Below are 19,429 nucleotides of genomic sequence, written 5' to 3'. Positions count from 1 at the left end.
TCCAGCGGCTCAGGATTAGTGCTCTGGGCAGCTGGGCTCAGGCTGGAAGTGGGCACCGCTCTGCAGGAAGGAGACCAGGGTTCGGCTCACCCTAGTGTTACAGTGCACCCCAGCACACCACAGTATGCAGTATAGCACCCTATAGTATACAGCACCACACAGTATGCAGTATAGTACTCCACACTATACAGTACCCCACAGTATATAGTACAGCAGTATAGCAGCCCACAGTATACAGCACCCCACAGTATACAACACCTCACAGTATAGCACCTTACCGTATACAGCACCCCAAACTATACAATAGAGCAGTATAGCACTCCACACTATACAGCACCCACAGTATACAGTATACAGTACAGCAGTATAGCACTCCACAATATACAGCCCCCCACACTATACAGGCCCCCCACACTATACAGGCCCACCCACACTATACAGGCCCCCCCACAGTATACAGGCCCCCCACACTATACAGGCCCCCCCCCACAGTATACAGGCCCCCACAGTATACAGCTCCCCACAGTATACAGGCCCCCAAACAGTATATAGCCCCCTACACAGTATACAGACCCCCACACTATACAGGCCCCCCACACTATACAGGCCCCCCCATAGTATACAGCCCCCCCATAGTATACAGCCCCCCCACAGTATACAGGCCCCCACAGTATACAGGCCCCCCACACTATACAGGCCCCCCTTAGTATACAGGCCCCCCTTAGTATACAGGCCCCCACAGTATACAGCCCCCCACACAGTATACAGCCCCCCACACAGTATACAGCGCCCCACACAGTATAGAGCCCCCCCACAGTATACAGGCCCCCCACAGTATACAGTAGTTTACAGTATATTAACATAACAGCCCCTGTCTCCTTTTTCTGATGTAATCTTCACACAAAAAAGCTCCACGGTTAACTTCTGCAACACTCCTGGTAGGACCTGTGATGACCTCATAGCCATGTGACCAGTAATATTGCTAGGTTACTGGTCACATGGTGATGATGTCATCTAAGGTCCTAGATCACAGCTCTAACACAGTACGATGCCTGGACTCAGTGCCGGCAGGCATGGCAGCACCCCCTGTGTAGCTGACAGCCTGACACCCGGGGCAGTGGCTAGCAGGGCTCAAGAGGCAGCTGCCTTGGGCCCCCCAGGAGCAACTGGGCCCGGGGCAGCTGCCCCTTTTGCCACTTGGTAAAGACGGCCCTAATTAAATGTGTGTGATCGTCATTATCGTCGATCGCACACATTAGTCCAGTAGGGGCTCTGCTATTGGAAACAGCAAAAACCTGGCAACTATGGTTCCCGCTGCACTCCTGAGCTTGTGCCATTTTTAAATACAAAGACATGTACAGTACAGACCAAAAGTTTGGACACACCTTCTCATTCAAAGAGTTCTCTTTATTTTCATGACTATGAAAATTGTAGATTCACACTGAAGGCATCAAAACTATGAATTAACACATGTGGAATTATATACATAACAAAAAAGTGTGAAACAACTGGAAATATGTCATATTCTAGGTTCTTCAAAGTAGCCACCTTTTGCTTTGATTACTGCTTTGCACACTCTTGGCATTCTCTTGATGAGCTTCAAGAGGTAGTCACCTGAAAATTGTTTTCACTTCACAGGTGTGCCCTGTCAGGTTTAATAAGTGGGATTTCTTGCCTTATAAATGTGGTTGGGACCATCAGTTGCGTTGTAGAGAAGTCAGGTGGATACACAGCTGATAGTCCTACTGAATAGACTGTTAGAATTTTTATTATGGCAAGAAAAAAGCAGCTAAGTAAAGAAAAACAAGTGGCCATCATTACTTTAAGAAATGAAGGGCAGTCAGTCCAAAAAATTGTGTCCCCAAGTGCAGTCACAAAAACCATCAAGCGCTACAAAGAAACTGGCTCACATGCGAACCGCCCCAGGAAAGGAAGACCAAGAGTCACCTCTGCTGCGGAGGATAAGTTCATCCGAGTCACCAGCCTCAGAAATCGCAGGTTAACGGCAGCTCAGATTAGAGACCAGGTCAATGCCACACAGAGTTCTAGCAGCAGACACATCTCTAGAACAACTGTTAAGAGGAGACTGTGTAAATCTGGCCTTCATGGTAGAATATCTGCTAGGAAACCACTGCTAAGGACAGGCAACAATCAGAAGAGACTTGTTTGGGCTAAAGAACACAAGGAATGGACATTAGACCAGTGGAAATCTGTGCTTTGGTCTGATGAGTCCAAATTTGAGATCTTTGGTTCCAACCACCGTGTCTTTGTGCGACGCAGAAAAGGTGAACAGATGGACTCTACATGCCTGGTTTCCATCATGAAGCATGGAGGAGGAGGTGTGATGGTGTGGGGGTGCTTTGCTGGTGACACTGTTGGGGATTTATTCAAAATTGAAGGCATACTGAACCAGCATGGCTACCACAGCATCTTGCAGCGGCATGCTATTCCATCAGGTTTGCGTATAGTTGGACCATCATTTATTTTTCAACAGGACAATGACCCCAAACACACCTCCAGGCTGTGTAAGGGCTATTTGACCATGAAGGAGAGTGATGGGGTGCTGCGCCAGATGACCTGGCCTAACAGTCACCGGACCTGAACCCAATCGAGATGGTTTGGGGTGAGCTGGACCGCAGAGTGAAGGCAAAAGGGCCAACAAGTGCTAAGCATCTCTGGGAACTCTTTCAAGACTGTTGGAAGACCATTTCAGGTGACTACCTCTTGAAGCTTATCAAGAGTGTGCAAAGCAGTAATCAAAACAAAAGGTGGCTACTTTGAAGAACCTAGAATATGACATATTTTCAGTTGTTTCACACTTTCTTGTTATGTATGTAATTCCACATGTTAATTCATAGTTTTGATGCCTTCAGTGTGAATCTACAATTTTCATAGTCATGAAAATAAAGAATACTCTTTGAATGAGAAGGTGTGTCCAAACTTTTGGTCTGTACTGTACATGTACGGCGGATGCACGGAAAAGGTTAAAGGGGTTTTCTCATGAAGATGACCCCCTCTTTATGTACTGTGCTTTACTGCTAAGAACCTTCCCTCTTTTAGTCAGAGCAGAGAACTACTAAGAAAAAATAATTCTTACTCTGCTGGACCAACTCATGAAAGTACTAGGTACTCAAGTCATTCTTTTATATGGTTGGCATGTAATACTGCATTTCACCTGTAGAGGCCACTGCAGGGGAAATGTACAGTATGACCAGCAGCAGCTTCCATATGAAATTAGCCATTGATCACTAAGGGTTTCTAGAGATGGACTCATGTCGATCAGCTGAGAGATTGGTGTAACCAGATGCTATTGCAATAATTCCATATAACAAATACTATAATCCCATATAATATATCCAATATAATCATATACTTGCTCTGCTTAACAAGCCATTACCAAAAGTATACTTCCCCTTTAAGTATCAAACCGGGAAGATTTCAGCTAATTAATATGATTTGTCATGTGGCGATGCTTATGAATATATACTGGCTGGCAAAAATAGGAGTATGAACATAAATTAAAACCCCAAAAAAATAAAAATACTTAATTAAGAGAAAACGTGATTTGTTCTGTATCTGTCAGGCGGATATTCAGAAAGTTAAAATAAATTGGAAATTGCAACTTGTTTATGACAGTTTAATAGTACGCTAAGTGTGACTAGAGCAAACAAGCCGTCATATAATTAATTGCAATGAAAAAGTCTCTGGCACCTGGCTATTTCTAGAATATCATTTTATAAGGAAGTTATCTTAACACTGACAAAGCATTTGAAGGAGCAATTTAAAAAGATGATTGGAAGACCTCATGGAGCCACTCTCTTAGAACAGGACATACCGCCAGGGGCAATTTTTTTTTTTTTGCTTCTTTCTGCTCACCATTGACAGAGCTGCCATTAAACTCAATAATAGCACAGTATGCGGTAAGCTCCCCCTAGTGGTGGCTGCAGGAAGCAAGAATTGTGCACATTTTGTGAAGAAAATAAAGGAACTGATGCATTGACGAATATCCTTTGCAAGATTCAAGTAAAACAGCTTTCATCTAGTTTCACATCTGTCCATAGGCTGTATATTGTATAGTAGCCAAGTACCATTTACTTCAATGGAGCTAAGCTGCAATACCAGATACAACCCATAGACAGGTGTGCTGCTGTTTGTGGAAGAAAGCAGCCATGTTTCTCTAATTCAGTAAAACCCCATCACATTCTTAGACATAAATGGAGTTTGTCAATGTATACACAATGTATGATTAAAAATCCAAAAATGTATGTATGTGCATTTCATATTTTTTTCATGTATGCATGAGCACATGGGGAAGGCCATCATGAAGAGCACTTGCCCCTAAAGCCACTCTATTTTTTGTGGATCAGTTATTAGTATTCAAATAACATCAATGTGAAACACTAGAGGGCTCCAGAATATAACTCATTTCTGTATCGCAAATGTTTGGATATTCCTTAAAGAATGGAAATTGGCTCATTTTTTCCCATAGAGCACTGCATATATATATATAAGTCTCAGCAATGAGAGATATTCCTTTAGAGCGAGTTCAGTAAAGGTTCAGATTGTAAAGCTTTCACTGTCGCTGATTCACAAGAGCGGGCAGCTTCTTCTGTATATAATAACAGTCATAGATCCCTTAATTACATTTGCTCTGCCATTTTCCCATGCATATTTCATTGATACAATGGTAATTTTAAGTTTGGGCACACACAATTACACTGGATAGAGGAGATTTAATTTCTATCGATCGCCGATGAGCGTTTCACTCTTCGTTCCCTCTGGCCTTAATCAATAAGCACTTAGCAACAGAAGAAGTGAACTGATCAATAAGGACATAATAATAAATCCATTTTTAATGTGTTTTTAATAATTCTCAGAATAATTTGCTAGTTGTTGCTTTTTATTAACTAGCCACGGGACAGACAAAATGTAATCACTCACTGGTGCAACTGTAATTGGACGTAAAAAGTATTTATATCCACTTATAGAGAGAAAGGAATAGGGCATTAAATTAATGTCCTTCATCATGGAGTAACATGTAGGGCCCAAATAACGCAATGATACAGTGGACAAGTAACCATAATAACACAATGATACAGTGCACTATGCAGTGTCCAAATAATGCAATGATACAGTATACAAGTGTCACGATCAGTGTGGGGGGAAACTCCACACTGAACACAGGAGGGAAGGGGAACAGTAACTGGGCCTGGAAACTAGGGAAGAAACAGGTCCCCTCCTAGACAACCCTAATCCGGGCCCTGACTATCTATTAATATGAATAGACCTTGAATAATCATATGCAGGATACCTAGGCCCTGCTTTCCCTAAAAGGCCCTGGAATAGGTTTAGGACCAGAGACAACCCATTCCTTCCCAGATAGACGAATGGAAGTCTCTGTCTCAGGCCCAGATACAACAACAGGGAATATAACAAATACAAACAAATACAACACTTAACTTCTGAAGAGATGGAAGAACAGGAATAGCCGAGACGACCTCACTCCAGCTCAGCCAAACCCAAATGAAGCTATCTACCGCATAGTTAGGATAGGTGGGGTCAGACTATAAAGGGTAGAAGTGATGATCACTGAGCAATATCTGAGAAAAGGGAAGTGGTCATTAACCCTATCAACACTGAATCAAGAGAAATCAAGAAGGCTTTTAGATTCCTCCATGCTCAGCCAATCCTTGATTTCCTGACATCAGTCACCTGAGGGACCGTGACAACAAATAACCACAACCACACTATACAGTGCCCTAATATACAATAATATAGTACACAAGTAGCCACACTATACAGTGCCCAAATAACACAATCATATAGTACACAAGTAACTACACTATATAATACCAAAATAACACAATGATACAGTGCACAAGTAACTACACTATACAGTGTCCTAATATACAATGATATAGTACACAAGTAGCCACACTATATAGTGCCCAAATAACACAATGATACAGTTTGCAAGTAACCACACTATATATGATACAGTGCACAAGTAATCACACTATACAGTGCCCAAATAACACAATAATACAGTGCACATCACCTATACAAGCTGTGACTATCACCTATTGTGAATAGTGGATCCTGTGAATAGTGGATCCTGTGTTTTTTTTTTGTATATAGGCATTGTCTGTCATTGTCATGCTGCCTATGATGATGATGAGAAGACTGCTGAAAAGTGATCTGCCCTGAACGTGAAGTGTAAATTCTTTTTTTCAAATAGTGACGTAAAAAAATCCTGCAAAATTCAAGAGAACTTAAAAAAAAAAAATGGTTTAAACAAATTTTCTGATGATACATTCCCTTAACATCACTTACAGCAGCAAAATACAAAGTTAGCATACCCGGTAAAGGGTCTATTGGAAACAATTCAGAACATTGCCACATAAAGCACTGTTTATGCATTAACACCAGGGGAAATCAGTTTCTGCTCAACTGAAAACTGAATTGTACATGTAATTGTATTAAACAATTTCCCCTTTCCTTAACTCTAATTAATGCCATCTCTCCTGTAACCTACTTGAGAAAGCTTAAACTCTCCTTAACCTGCAATAATTAAAATGCAATTAATCTGAAAATTATGCAAAAGCTGCCACAAGTTCATAGAGAATTACATGATTCTTGCTTTGCATTTGCATATAACTGTAGGGAGCAGTGAATATAAGCAAAAGGTTTCTTCTATATCTTGAAAACAATCATGGAAACTATCAGTCATCATCGCTGAGATACCAACATTTATCTTGCATTGTGCCACAAAACACAGATCACCATAACAAAGTCAAACATGGCACAAAGCTCCTACCCAACCATACACAAGAGTCCTGAAGTTCATACATAACTCCTACCGTATGTACCCCAAATCACAGGACATAATTAAAGGACATCTGTCAGCAGATCTGTACCTATGAAACTGGCTGACCTGTTGCATGTGCACTTGGCAGCTGAAGGCATCGGTGTTGGTCCAGAGAGCAAAGCCTCTAGGAGTAACAGCAATGCCTACATTGCTCCTAGAGACTCATTTGCATATATTAAAACTTTGGGCACATATGAACATGGGACCAACACAGATGCCTTCAGCTGCCAAGAGCACATGTAACAGGTCAGCCAGTTTCAGGGGTACAAATCTGCTGACAGATGCCCTCTAAGCTCCACCAAGGAGCACTTTCAAAAATGACAGTAATAATTCATTTATGTAAATTTGCATAAACTTTGTCCCCTTGAGATCTATAGTCGTGGCCAAAAGTTTTGAGAATTACATAAATATTGGAAATTGGAAAAGTAGCTGCTTAAGTTTTTATAATAGCAATTTGCATATACTCCAGAATGTTATGAAGAGTGATCAGATGAATTGCATAGTCCTTCTTTGCCATGAAAATTAACTTAATCCCAAAAAATTATTTCCACTGCATTTCATTGCTGTCATTAAAGGACCTGCTGAAATCATTTCAGTAATCGTCTTGTTAACTCAGATGAGAATGTTGACGAGCACAAGGCTGGAGATCATTATGTCAGGCTGATTGGGTTCAAATGGCAGACTTGACCTGTTAAAAGGAGGGTGATGCTTGAAATCATTGTTCTTCCATTGTTAACCATGGTGACCTGCAAAGAAACGTGTGCAGCCATCATTGCGTTGCATAAAAATGGCTTCACAGGCAAGGATATTGTGGCTACTAAGATTGCACCTCAATCAACAATTTATAGGATCATCAAGAACTTCAAGGAAAGAGGTTCAATTCTTGTTAAGAAGGCTTCAGGGCGTCCAAGAAAGTCCAGCAAGCGCCAGGATCGTCTCCTAAAGAGGATTCAGCTGCGGGATCGGAGTGCCACCAGTGCAGAGCTTGCTGCAGGAATGCAGGAATGGCAGCAGGCAGGTGTGAGCGCATCTGCACGCACAGTGAGGCGAAGACTTTTGGAAGGGACAGATTGATCTTCTGCAGAAAATATGGTGAATGGACTGCTGAGGACTGGGGCAAAGTCATATTCTCCGATGAAGCCTCTTTCCGATTGTTTGGGGCATCAGGAAAAAGGCTTGTCCGGAGAAGAAAAGGTGAGCACTACCATCAGTCCTGTGTCATGCCAACAGTAAAGCATCCTGAGACCATTCATGTGTGGGGTTGCTTCTCATCCAAGGGAGTGGGCTCACTCACAATTTTGCCCAAAAACACAGCCATGAATAAAGAATGGTACCAAAACACCCTTCAACAGCAACTTCTTCCAACAATCCAACAACAGTTTGGTGAAGAACAATGCATTTTCCAGCACGATGGAGCACCGTGCCATAAGGCAAAAGTGATAACTAAGTGGCTCGGGGACCAAAACGTTGACATTTTGGGTCCATGGCCTGGAAACTCCCCAGATCTTAATCCCATTGAGAACTTGTGGTCAATCCTCAAGAGGCGGGTGGACAAACAAAAACCCACTAATTTTGACAAACTCCAAGTGATTACGAAAGAATGGGTTGCTATCAGTCAGGAATTGGCCCAGAAGTTGATTGAGAGCATGCCCAGTCGAATTGCAGAGGTCCTGAAAAAGAAGGGCCAACACTGCAAATACTGACTCTTTGCATAAATGTCATGTAATTGTCGATAAAAGCCTTTGAAACGTATGAAGTGCGTGTAATTATATTTCACTACATCACAGAAACAACTGAAACAAAGATCTAAAAGCAGTTTAGCAGCAAACTTTGTGAAAACTAATATTTGTGTCATTCTCAAAACTTTTGGCCACGACTGTAGATTACAGGACAATCCAGCACAAAATGGAACTATCGACAGGTGTGGGCATACACACAGTTAAGAAATATTGGTTCAAACCATTCAATAGCATTAAATATTTTTTGCAATGTACAGGACCGGATCATTGATGGCGGAGGTTCTCAAAGCACTAGATGAGGACTTCTCCAATTTTTTGTAAGAAAATAGAATAGTTTGCAATAAATGCAGTCTGTGGGATAAAAAAAAAAAACAACAACCATAAACACAACACTATTTGTAAACAGGTGTGCCAGCATAAGCTGATTAACAATGCACTTGTACTGTCCCTTTGGTAGTTTGTGTAGTACCCCTGAGTGGGCACTACCATTCTTACACCTAGCTACTATCTCTAATGGCTAGCAAATAATGTTGTCTGTGTATTTAATTCCAGATCCTTTTATACTGTACCTTAATAACTTATGTATTGTATTTCATGCACTGTGCCTGGTTTTCCAGCAGGTGACAGTGTGTCTGGCAAAGAGATATTTAAATTGAATGGAACATACCATTCAATTCTTCCACCTATTTGGCATAAGTGGGCTAGTCCTGCTTCCTACCAAGGGAAGGGTTTCAGGAAGCTATAGTTAGTTAAGTATGGAGTTGAGAGCTGGAGCGAGTGAATGAAGCAGCATGGTGTGGTAAGGGAGCATTTCCCCTCATTGTTGCAGGAGCTTTGGGAAAGTAGCTCAGAGAGCAGCACACTCCTGTTATATAAAGGGACTTAGTACCTCTGAGAGGCAAAACGGAGTCAAAGACCTCTACTCACCAACACAGGTCACAGTATACCTAACTGTGATAAGAAACATTAACTGAAGCTTATAGGAACCAGACTGAAGCCAGAGATTAGCACAATAGAGAGCGAGAAAGCAAAGTGTTGGTAGAGCCAAGAGAAAAATCAAGTATTGTTCGGATGACGCAAGTTTATTTCAAGTTTATTCAAGTAAAAACCATCTAGACATTACTTACTCCACCACCTACAACACCTTTGTTGCTATGGAGCCTAACCCCGAGGAGCGACAGTATCCAGGTAGGAGCACTGTGACACAATCTATTGAGTTTTGCATACAGGTACATGTAATTTTTGCCTTTATAGTTGCCTTTAAGTTTCTTCTCATGTTTTACACTGTATACTGTTCGCACGGTATGTTCGTAAGATCTCAGGTCATGCAGGTTAGCATAGCACTGCATGGGCTTCGTGCTAAGGTGTTGCCAGAGCAAACAATAAAGAGTTATTGAAAGACTCATAGTCTACAGTGTGTGTATTAAGTGTACAGAGAACTTGTAAGGTGCAGCATACATAGCACAGGACTGATGTTGAAGGAGGAGATCTGTGTAGATGAGTTGGTTCTTGACAGAATTTGTTGCTACAAAGGCAGATACCCCAAGAAACCTGCTGAGGGTCTCAGAATTTCTTCCAGCACCTTGATCATGAACCCCACTGGTTCATTACTTGGAAAGAGTGCCAGAGAGAGTGATCTTTGACTTCAGGAGGTCTTGTGTATCCTGTAAATGGTTTCAGACAACATGCAGATTGTTCTTGTATTGAGAGAGGGTGTAATTCATAGCACCCCAGCGTGTAAATTACCAGAGACCATTAATACACTTCCTCTAACCCTCATGCTTACTTTCTGTTTCACACGATGTTCCCTGTCCATAGGTCAGATGCATAAAATTGTGATTTTTTTTTATTGTGGTTATTACAGTAACTACATTACTCTGTGTATTTACATGGCTGACTATCTCTAGGTGATGTTAAGTTGCCACAATATGGGTGAATAAAAGTTCACTATTTTTCAATTTTTTAATTGGAGTGCAGCCCATTTTCTTCAAGTTACATTATTTGGGGTGTTGCCGCGGCCCCTGTGGACATTGCACCCGCTTCCTGGTAGGTGCTCCCGCTGGACTTTTTTACTATATATATATATATATATATATATATATATATTAGTCCTATCTAAACTAAATATATTAGTCCTATCTAGCTTTCCTATGGATGCATTTTCTTGCACTAAAATAGGCTGTACCATTTTTATTTATTTAAGGAGAGGCAAATGTATGTATATAATAAAGGTCTAAAAGCAAAATTTTAAATTGATATATATTAGAGAATTTTCGGCATACTATTCGATAAACAAATAAATGTACTGAATTAAATCAAAATACTTCCTAACTTCAGAGCATCTTAGACCATTGAACTTTTTACCAGGACTGGCTTATGAAGCACCAGTCTTAGTAATTCTGCCTTATTGAACCTAATAATAAAACAGTCCATGATAAGCTCCTAGGCTCCACCTAGTGGTGGTTGAAGGCGGCCAGAGTTTTATTATTTAAGTCCATGTTATATGATTTTAAAATATGAACATTACTAAGGTGTCCTAAATACTGTATAGTAGGTAATAAATAAACAACATATTTACCTGGAGATATAATATAGAAGAAATCTTTAAAGTCATCCATCCATACTTCTGCAAGGCGTCTATTGTTTTTGTTGATTACATGACCGGTTCCACCAGGAAACGTATAAGGAGTTGCTTTCCGAAACACATGGCCAACATGAGAACAAGTTACGATCTCAAGTGATCCACCACACTGCCAGATCTAAAGAGAGAAACATGGAACAAAACATTTTATTTTAGGTTAAGTGAAATATATTGTTCACATTGGTTTCAAATGGAGATTAGCAAATTGGTTCATTAGAATCCAAATTTAACTCATTCATCAGAATTTCCTCAGGAAAAATTCTGGCAAATTTTAATCTGAGAAAGAGAGATTTCCAGGCATTCAAAGTACTTCTGATTTGGGTAGAATCGATTAGTTGCCGAATGATATCTTTTGGTTGAATCAACAAATCAACTCGAAACAAATCTTAGGAAATTCGCTCGTCTCTAGTTTCATACTATTTACTTTTGTCACACCGTCTGTAGTACACATTTGTAACCATATTGATCAGTTTATATTGTCCCCATAGACATGTTCAGATGTGCATATTACTCTTCATGGAGATGCATTAGACAACTTATGTTAAAATGACCCTAAAGAGCAAGCAGATGAATTCATGACATGGTACTGTACACTTTGGAAGGGGTTTTCCAACCCCATGATGTTTTTTTTTGCTTACAGTTGCATAATTAAAAAAAAGTATTGTATTACTCACCTCTTTTAATCCCCTTTTGCTTCCCTCTGGTCTCATGCTACCCACCATTTATCAGACCAGCTTTGCCTTCTCAGTACAGAAAGTGTAATAATATATTATTGTAGCAGCCAATCACTAGCTGTGATGCCAGGGCCCACTGTGGAAGCACATGAGGATTTAGGTGAATATTCCCTACATATGGTGGGCCTGCTGTGGCTTTGTGAAGCAAGTGCCAACATATTGTACACAGGGAGCCAGCCTTGCTTGTAACAGTTGTTTTTTGGTAAGGAACTGATAATCTCAAATTAAGAATTTTCCAACCAGACAATTCTTCTACCGAATATTTATTACATTAGGAAACATTTCCAATTCACCTAATCCACCTTTCCATGTTCTTATTCACAACAGAGATTTACCAATGGAAATGCATGGACTACTGCCTAATAGCTCCATCACATAACTGCTTTCTAAATTCTTCTGGTTGCCCTCGGAGACAGACACAATTTATTTACAACTCTGTTGTCAGACTGTGAACTAATAGCGTAGCTCTAACTGGTTAACTACTATGTGAGCTCCCACAATACTTCCACAATAGAAAATCAGCATCATTATGAATTTACATCAATCCCCTTCAACTTAAAATCAGTAAAATTTTGACCATGGTCAGGGGGTCAGGTGGGTCACGTAGTAGCAGTCACCCCTGGGAATTGGTGCCTGGGGGAGTCCAAAGGTCCCTCTGCCATATAAGAAGTCACAAGTATTATAAATGGTACATAGGAAGTGGGGACACTTAAGCTTTTAAGGCCTAGGAGCCTAAAACTATACCTCTGGTTATGATCAAACATGGACCTGATTTAGATGGACTTCATGGAGTTGGCCACCTTTATAAATGATCAGTACATAACAGCGGGTGAAGGGGAAATGGTCAGCTTAGTAATACTGTATATAGTCTCAGTTCTAATCCACTTTGCCGCTTTATGAATAAACGTCCCCAAGTCGTCTCCTTGGACAACCCCACTACTCTCATCTTGAAATATTCAATGTTGGAGAGGCAGGGGATGTGACCCCCATCTATCAGTACCACCTATTGAAAGTAAGTGAACCTATTGCAGTTTGTCTTCCCAGACGCAGGTCCTGAATGACCAGGAAACTAGTACAGGTGCATACATTTCAGTTGGATCCAACGATGGCCAGGGTCTCATTACATGTCCCTTGATCTACAGCTATTTTTTGTATGGGAGTAGCAAGGCTCTCAGGGAAAAATACTTGATAAAGAGAAAATAGCATAAAACTTCTGAACACTAGATCTGTCCCAGGGAAAGAGAGACTTAGAAGATGGCTGAGAGGAAGTGGGGGTATGTTATAGCTAGTTAAGATCCTGAACCTGATAAAAAAAAAAAACTGCTTCTATACAGCTTCTGAAGATCACAGGGGCCTCCTAATTTTCTGTAAGTGTGATTTAAAACAAACATAGTGGGAAGTAAGAGAAAGGATGTAACAGTAGTACAGTGTTAGCAGAAGGCATATGCTCTGTGCTTCTGAGTGAAATGCATCTAGCTGTGCAGCTGAAAAAGGGAGTAATATGATTGAAAGAGATATTAGGGAAGCCCTTTACAGTTATGATTGTACAAAGAAGCACAATTATTATGCAAACTTTTATTTTAAAAATTCCAATACGTTTTAAGCTTCTCATGTTTCATCCTCTAAAATTCGGTTACACGTTTATTCACATTTGTTAAGTACTGTAAGTGAACCACAATCATTTTGTTACAGTATATGTATCTAAAAGATAGACCAAAGGTAAGGAAAGCTTTATAATTGTGTATAATATACATGTTCTATCAAACAAGATTAGAATGCAACTCGTTAAATTATAACAACAAATATCCAATTAACCTAACATGTTTTCTTTGAATATTTATAAGGTGTTACTCAATGAATGATAAATGGCAATTTCTTCCGCCAAGCGCCTTGTAAATATTTTGCTGTATGTTAAGATTAATTAAGACTAAATAAGAAATTATGAAATACTGTATGTTCACCATATAGCAATGCTAACCGTGATTACCTGGCTGCGAGCAATATGCATAAAGAAGTTGTCCGCTTTGAACAACCCCTTCCTATGAGAGGGGTACACATGACAGTAAAGAGGTCATTCAGTTTACATCAACATTCTTTAAAATAATCCTTTATGAAGGTCACTGTAATTTTGTAATGTGTTTCTTTTACCTTTATTGCTCCTATCTCCCATTCTGGGCTGTGGTCACATGACCATGTCCATGCAGCTCTTTCTTATTTCCTGTGATGTTATATCCATGGGCGGGGCAGTGATGGGGGTGTGTCTATGTAACTATATGTGTGGGAGGAGCTATAAACTAGCTGCACATTGTTAGGTGCAGTACTGGAGCTGTAGCAGAGAAAGCATAAGTGCATCATGGGTTTGGAAACCAGAGGGATTGATTTACATGGGGAAACTGGTCAGGAGGGTCCAAATAGAAAAAAAAAGCATGGGGAAGAAGTACATGGCGTCAGCAACTACTTGAGCATATCTATTATAAACCATAGCAAGCCCAGAAAACATCTTTAAGGTGATCCCAAGGTGTCTTTCTGATTAGATCATGAATGATCAGCTCTGGGGGAACCTGACATCTAGTGTTCAATTTCCCTGCAGCTCCACCACAGGTGAAATGAAGCATTACACAGTGCCCACTGAAATCAATGGCTTGTCAGAGTAATATATGGACATGAAGAGCAAGAGATGCTTCCTATAGCTGCTCTCCCCTCTAGTTAATAGTTACATTTCTGCACTGCACTGTTCTGCACTCTCCTTCATCAATATTCTTCTATTACTCAGTTTCAGCAACATTGTCCCTAGCACATCAGTGCTTGTCATGTCTCTCCCTAAGCTCAGCTCACAGCAGAATGGCAGAGACTGTGCAAGATGAGGGTTTTATAGGGCTGTAACATCACAGGAGGATGGCTATGTGCGGATTGGCTGGCGTATGGCATTAGGGTTGTCTCCTCTAAACTTTAGTTTTCTCTACACTTTCATTTTGCAATACGTGCAGCTGCCATTTTTGGAAATCATTATTCATTACCATGAAGCACAAGGAGATTCGGATTGGTTGCGAATCGAAGTTTTCGTAAACTTCAGACCGAATTCTACTTCAAATGTTTCGCTTCGCTCAACTCTAACCAGGGCCACCCTTGGTGTCTGGTGTAGTACTGTAGGTACTGCTGTAGTTCTATGGTTGCCCCTGTGGTTTAACATATGGTGCTGAAAACTGTGCTCGGATAACACTTTCAGACAGTTGCCTAAATATCAGTGCTTAGTAAATAAATCACAGACTGTAAGAGGATCCCGTGCAGCTACTGTACTAGATCGGGTAACATGGGATTGGGAATGGAAGATCTGGGTCCCCCCAATTGTAGTGCCCCAATATGGTCACACACCCCTTAAAACAGTCATCACTCATATCAGTGAGGAAACCTACGCAAACATAAGAGAACATGCAAATTTCATGCAGATGTTGTATTCATACCCATATGCCCATACGCTTGAGAGCATCAACATTAGATCCAAATTGCATAGTGCATAGAATCGTATCATGAAAGCTTGATGTGTCATCTGTGGCTTCATAAGCTTCAGATGAACCGACTGAGTTATCATGACTCTCAAAAGAATCAGTTCAATCACAATTTCAACACAACACTGCTATGTCTGTACACAGGGAAGCAGGAAACACAAACTCACCCTAAAAGACATTTCTAGGTTTTCTCCTCCCCATATGTCCATTCCTGAATCATAGGTTCCTAGTTCTTCAAAGTAATTTTTGTCAATGGAGAACAGACCGCCAGCCATTGTAGGCGTCCTGGAGAAAATGGAAAATAGTCTGTTTGGATAGGTGTAAACATTAATGATGCAAATAATAATAATACAAATAATAATAACGATAGCGGATTTTTTATAATAAAATAAAGAAAAAGGAAAGAAAATGTCTGAAGCTTCTTTTCTGTTACAGCAGAGGGCGCCAGCAATCAACAAATCATAAGTATCTGTCCTAAATGTAATATTGCAGCATCATAAACAAAAAGACAATAAATAATTCAGTGACAATGGTGCCCATTCCAGCACAGAGTATCACATCCAAAGATAAATAGTTTAAAACAGAAAAGTGATGTGTTAAACGTAGAAGGAAAGGAACATGCTTTCTAAAAGAAAAACAATTACCAAACAATAAAAGAATAAAAACAAAACATTTATGAAACAAAACAAAGTATTATTATCTTTCAATATCTCAGTTCTCATAAATCTTTTGACATTTGAGAGTTAGTCGGAGAGCCTGTCATCTTTCTATTTTTGCACCAATTTTATATTTCAGAAATTTTGTAATTTAAATTATATAAAAATCTAAAAGCTAAACTAATGCAATTCTATGTTTTAGACTTGGCCAGCATTACTTCTCCCTACCCTAAATACCAATATGAAAAAAGAGAAATATGGGTTTAAAAATAAATAAATAAAAAGTCCCCTGATAGTGCCCACTCAGCTAATAACTGGCTCCAGTACTTGGCCGAGTAGGCATCTCCAGATATTTCCTGTGTCGAGCCAGGGGCAGGAAATGGAACTCAGTGGGGATCGCTGCACTGTAAATTCAGCTATCTGCTCTGATGCCACGGCAGGCAGCTGTCGGGAAGGAACAATTCCTTCCCAATAATCTGCTGCTCTGTCTTCCCATGTAAAGTGGCCTTTATTCATTATAGCACAAAGGTTCAATACAGACAGCTGGGTGCTACTGTTCTTATCATCAATGTGTCCTATTTCCAGAAGGATTAACTGAGGAATGGAACATAGTGTTCTATGAAATGATGCTCCAGAATATTTATTTACTAAAACAAACACATCAGGAGAGAGGAACTAAGTGTATAAAAAACATTAGGGGGGAAACATATCAAGCTTGTACACTAGAAAACTGGCATACAGGAGCAGCACATTTTGGTACAAGTGCCATTTTGTGCCAAAATTAGCAACTTTTCGCCAGTTTATTCCACCTTAACCACTTTTGGAAAGTAGGTGTGGTTAGGTACAGGTGAACCTGGAAAAATTAGAATATCGTGCAAAAGTCCATTTATTTCAGCAATGCAAATTAAAAGGAATTGCATTAATGCAGCTTAAAATTAGAATTTTGTGAAAAGGTTCAATATTTTAGGCTCAAAGTGTCACACTCTAGTCAGCTAATTAATCTATACCCCCTGAGCAAAGGGGACCTCAAAATTGAGACTTTGGGGTTCATAAGCTATAAGCCATATTTATCCAAATTATAACAAATAAAGGCTTGAGATATCTCGCTTTGCCTGTAATGAGTCTCATGTTAGTTTCACCTTTTAAGTTGCATTACTGAAATAAATGAACTTTGCACAATATTCTAATTTTTCGAGTTCACCTTTTGTTAAAAGGTTTCACTCTAGATTTATCACAGCAACTTTTTTTTTTTTTTTTAGAAAGTCACAAAATAACTACAATAGGAAGGGTGGCATAGGAACATTGGAGTAGCATTGCTAAACAAAAATGTTCGATTTCGTTCTAAATTTATCAAACATTATACATTTGGTTCACCTTTCACCAGTGCAAAATTAAAGCAAAACTGACTTCAAAAAGTCCCATCATGATACATTCCCCCAATTATCTTCATCTCCCAGGTGTCCACTTCTCGTGCTAAAGAGAATGTTAGAGGTATTCTCAAGTTTGAACTATTCCTACCTGTTAGAAAAAAGGCTGATCACAAAGTATCCCCTGCCTGGTACCCCCAAGGATCAGCTGAAATCTTTTGGGAAATCTGGTAGTAAGTCTTATTTTTCCCTGCTGTGTCAGCATAGGGAAGATAAAAGGTTTGTCCCATGAAAACTATTCTACAATTTTCAAACCAGCGCCTGGATTTAAATACTTTAGCATTTGCATGTAATTAAAAATCTTTTATGGATACTGTGTTATCGAATGAAATTTTATAATTTCTCTGTCCATCCTACTGAGGTGGCTGCGCATGCTCAGTTCCATCCTTCTGAGGTGGCTGCGCATGCTCAGTTCCATCCTTCTGAGGTGGCTGCACATGCTCAGTTCCATCCTTCTGAGGTGGCTGCGCATGCTCAGTTCCATCCTTCTGAGGTGGCTGCACATGCTCAGTTCCATCCTTCTGAGGTGGCTGCGCATGCTCAGTTCCATCCTTCTGAAGTGGCTGCACATGCTCAGTTCCATCCTTCTGAGGTGGCTGCACATGCTCAGTTCCATCCTTCTGAGGTGGCTGCACATGCTCAGTTCCATCCTTCTGAGGTGGCTGCACATGCTCAGTTCCATCCTTCTGAGGTGGCTGTGCATGCTCAGTTCCATCCTTCTGAGGTGGCTGCGCATGCTCAGTTCCATCCTTCTGAGGTGGCTGCACATGCTCAGTTCCATCCTTCTGAGGTGGCTGCACACGCTCAGTTCCATCCTTCTGAGGTGGCTGCGCATGCTCAGTTCCATCCTTCTGAGGTGGCTGCGCATGCTCAGTTCCATCCTTCTGAAGTGGCTGCACATGCTCAGTTCCATCCTTCTGAGGTGGATGCACATGCTCAGTTCCATCCTTCTGAGGTGGCTGCACATGCTCAGTTCCATCCTTCTGAGGTGGCTGCACATGCTCAGTTCCATCCTCCTGAGGTGGCTGCACATGCTCAGTTCCATCCTCCTGAGGTGGCTGCACATGCTCAGTTCCATCCTTCTGAGGTGGCTGCACATGCTCAGTTCCATCCTTCTGAGGTGGCTGCACATGCTCAGTTCCATCCTTTTGAGGTGGCTGCTCATGCTCAGTTCCATCCTTCAACTGCCACTAGCTTCAGAAGACACGACACACCCCATAATAAAGGGCACTGTCACTTATATGGTGGCTTGAAATACATTTAGCAGAGCAATTGGAGCAATGAATGTGGAGATCTCTGGATCCATGTGAGGTACAGGGCTGGTTCTAGCTTTGTTAGAAAGCAGTTGCCACGTACTGTATGATGCTTGATTTTCATTATTTTTTTTATTTTTTTTTCGTTGATCATGGGATAACCCCTTTAAGCATTATACTATATCCATTCAAATTAGGCTACTTTCACACTTGCGTTGTTGTTTTCCGATATTGAGAAACATTTCTGTTTAGTCCTCATGCATTCTGAATGGAAAGAGATACGTTCAGGATGCATCAGGATGTCTTCGGTTCTGGCAGCACTGCGGTCCGCTGCAAGCTGCTGTTTTGTGTCTGGTCATAAAAAAAAAACAAAAAAAACAGATCCGGCACTGAAAACAAGTGACGGATCCATTTTTTTGAGAGCCTAAAATGCTGTATCCATCACCTATTGACTTTCAATGTATTTTTGACAGATCCGTTTTTTTACGTTTTGATACCGCATCCGCATCCTAACAGAACGGGTGCATCCTGATGTGCAAAATCAAAACGGATCCGTTCTATTCCATTATTGAGATCCTCTGCCGGATCTCAATATCGGAATTAAA

General features: G+C 40.6%; 1 protein-coding gene across 1 annotated transcript in view; it reads right to left on the bottom strand.

Moving 5' to 3' along the window:
- The window catches only part of GALNT13 (polypeptide N-acetylgalactosaminyltransferase 13), a 351,020-nt gene that overhangs the window by 78,614 nt on the left and 252,977 nt on the right, over positions 1-19,429 (bottom strand). The window contains exons 6-7 of the mRNA XM_044303635.1: positions 15,656-15,773; positions 11,186-11,366 (exon numbers count right to left, since the gene is read on the bottom strand). Of these exons, the coding sequence (XP_044159570.1) occupies positions 11,186-11,366; positions 15,656-15,773 (299 nt within the window). The remainder of the gene's footprint in view (positions 1-11,185; positions 11,367-15,655; positions 15,774-19,429) is intronic.

The sequence above is a fragment of the Bufo gargarizans genome, chromosome 8, assembly GCF_014858855.1.
Source record: "Bufo gargarizans isolate SCDJY-AF-19 chromosome 8, ASM1485885v1, whole genome shotgun sequence".
NCBI classification, from domain to species: Eukaryota; Metazoa; Chordata; class Amphibia; order Anura; family Bufonidae; genus Bufo; species Bufo gargarizans.
The sequence above is the reverse complement of the archived record's forward strand: the minus strand, read 5'-3'. Positions and strand labels throughout refer to the sequence as shown.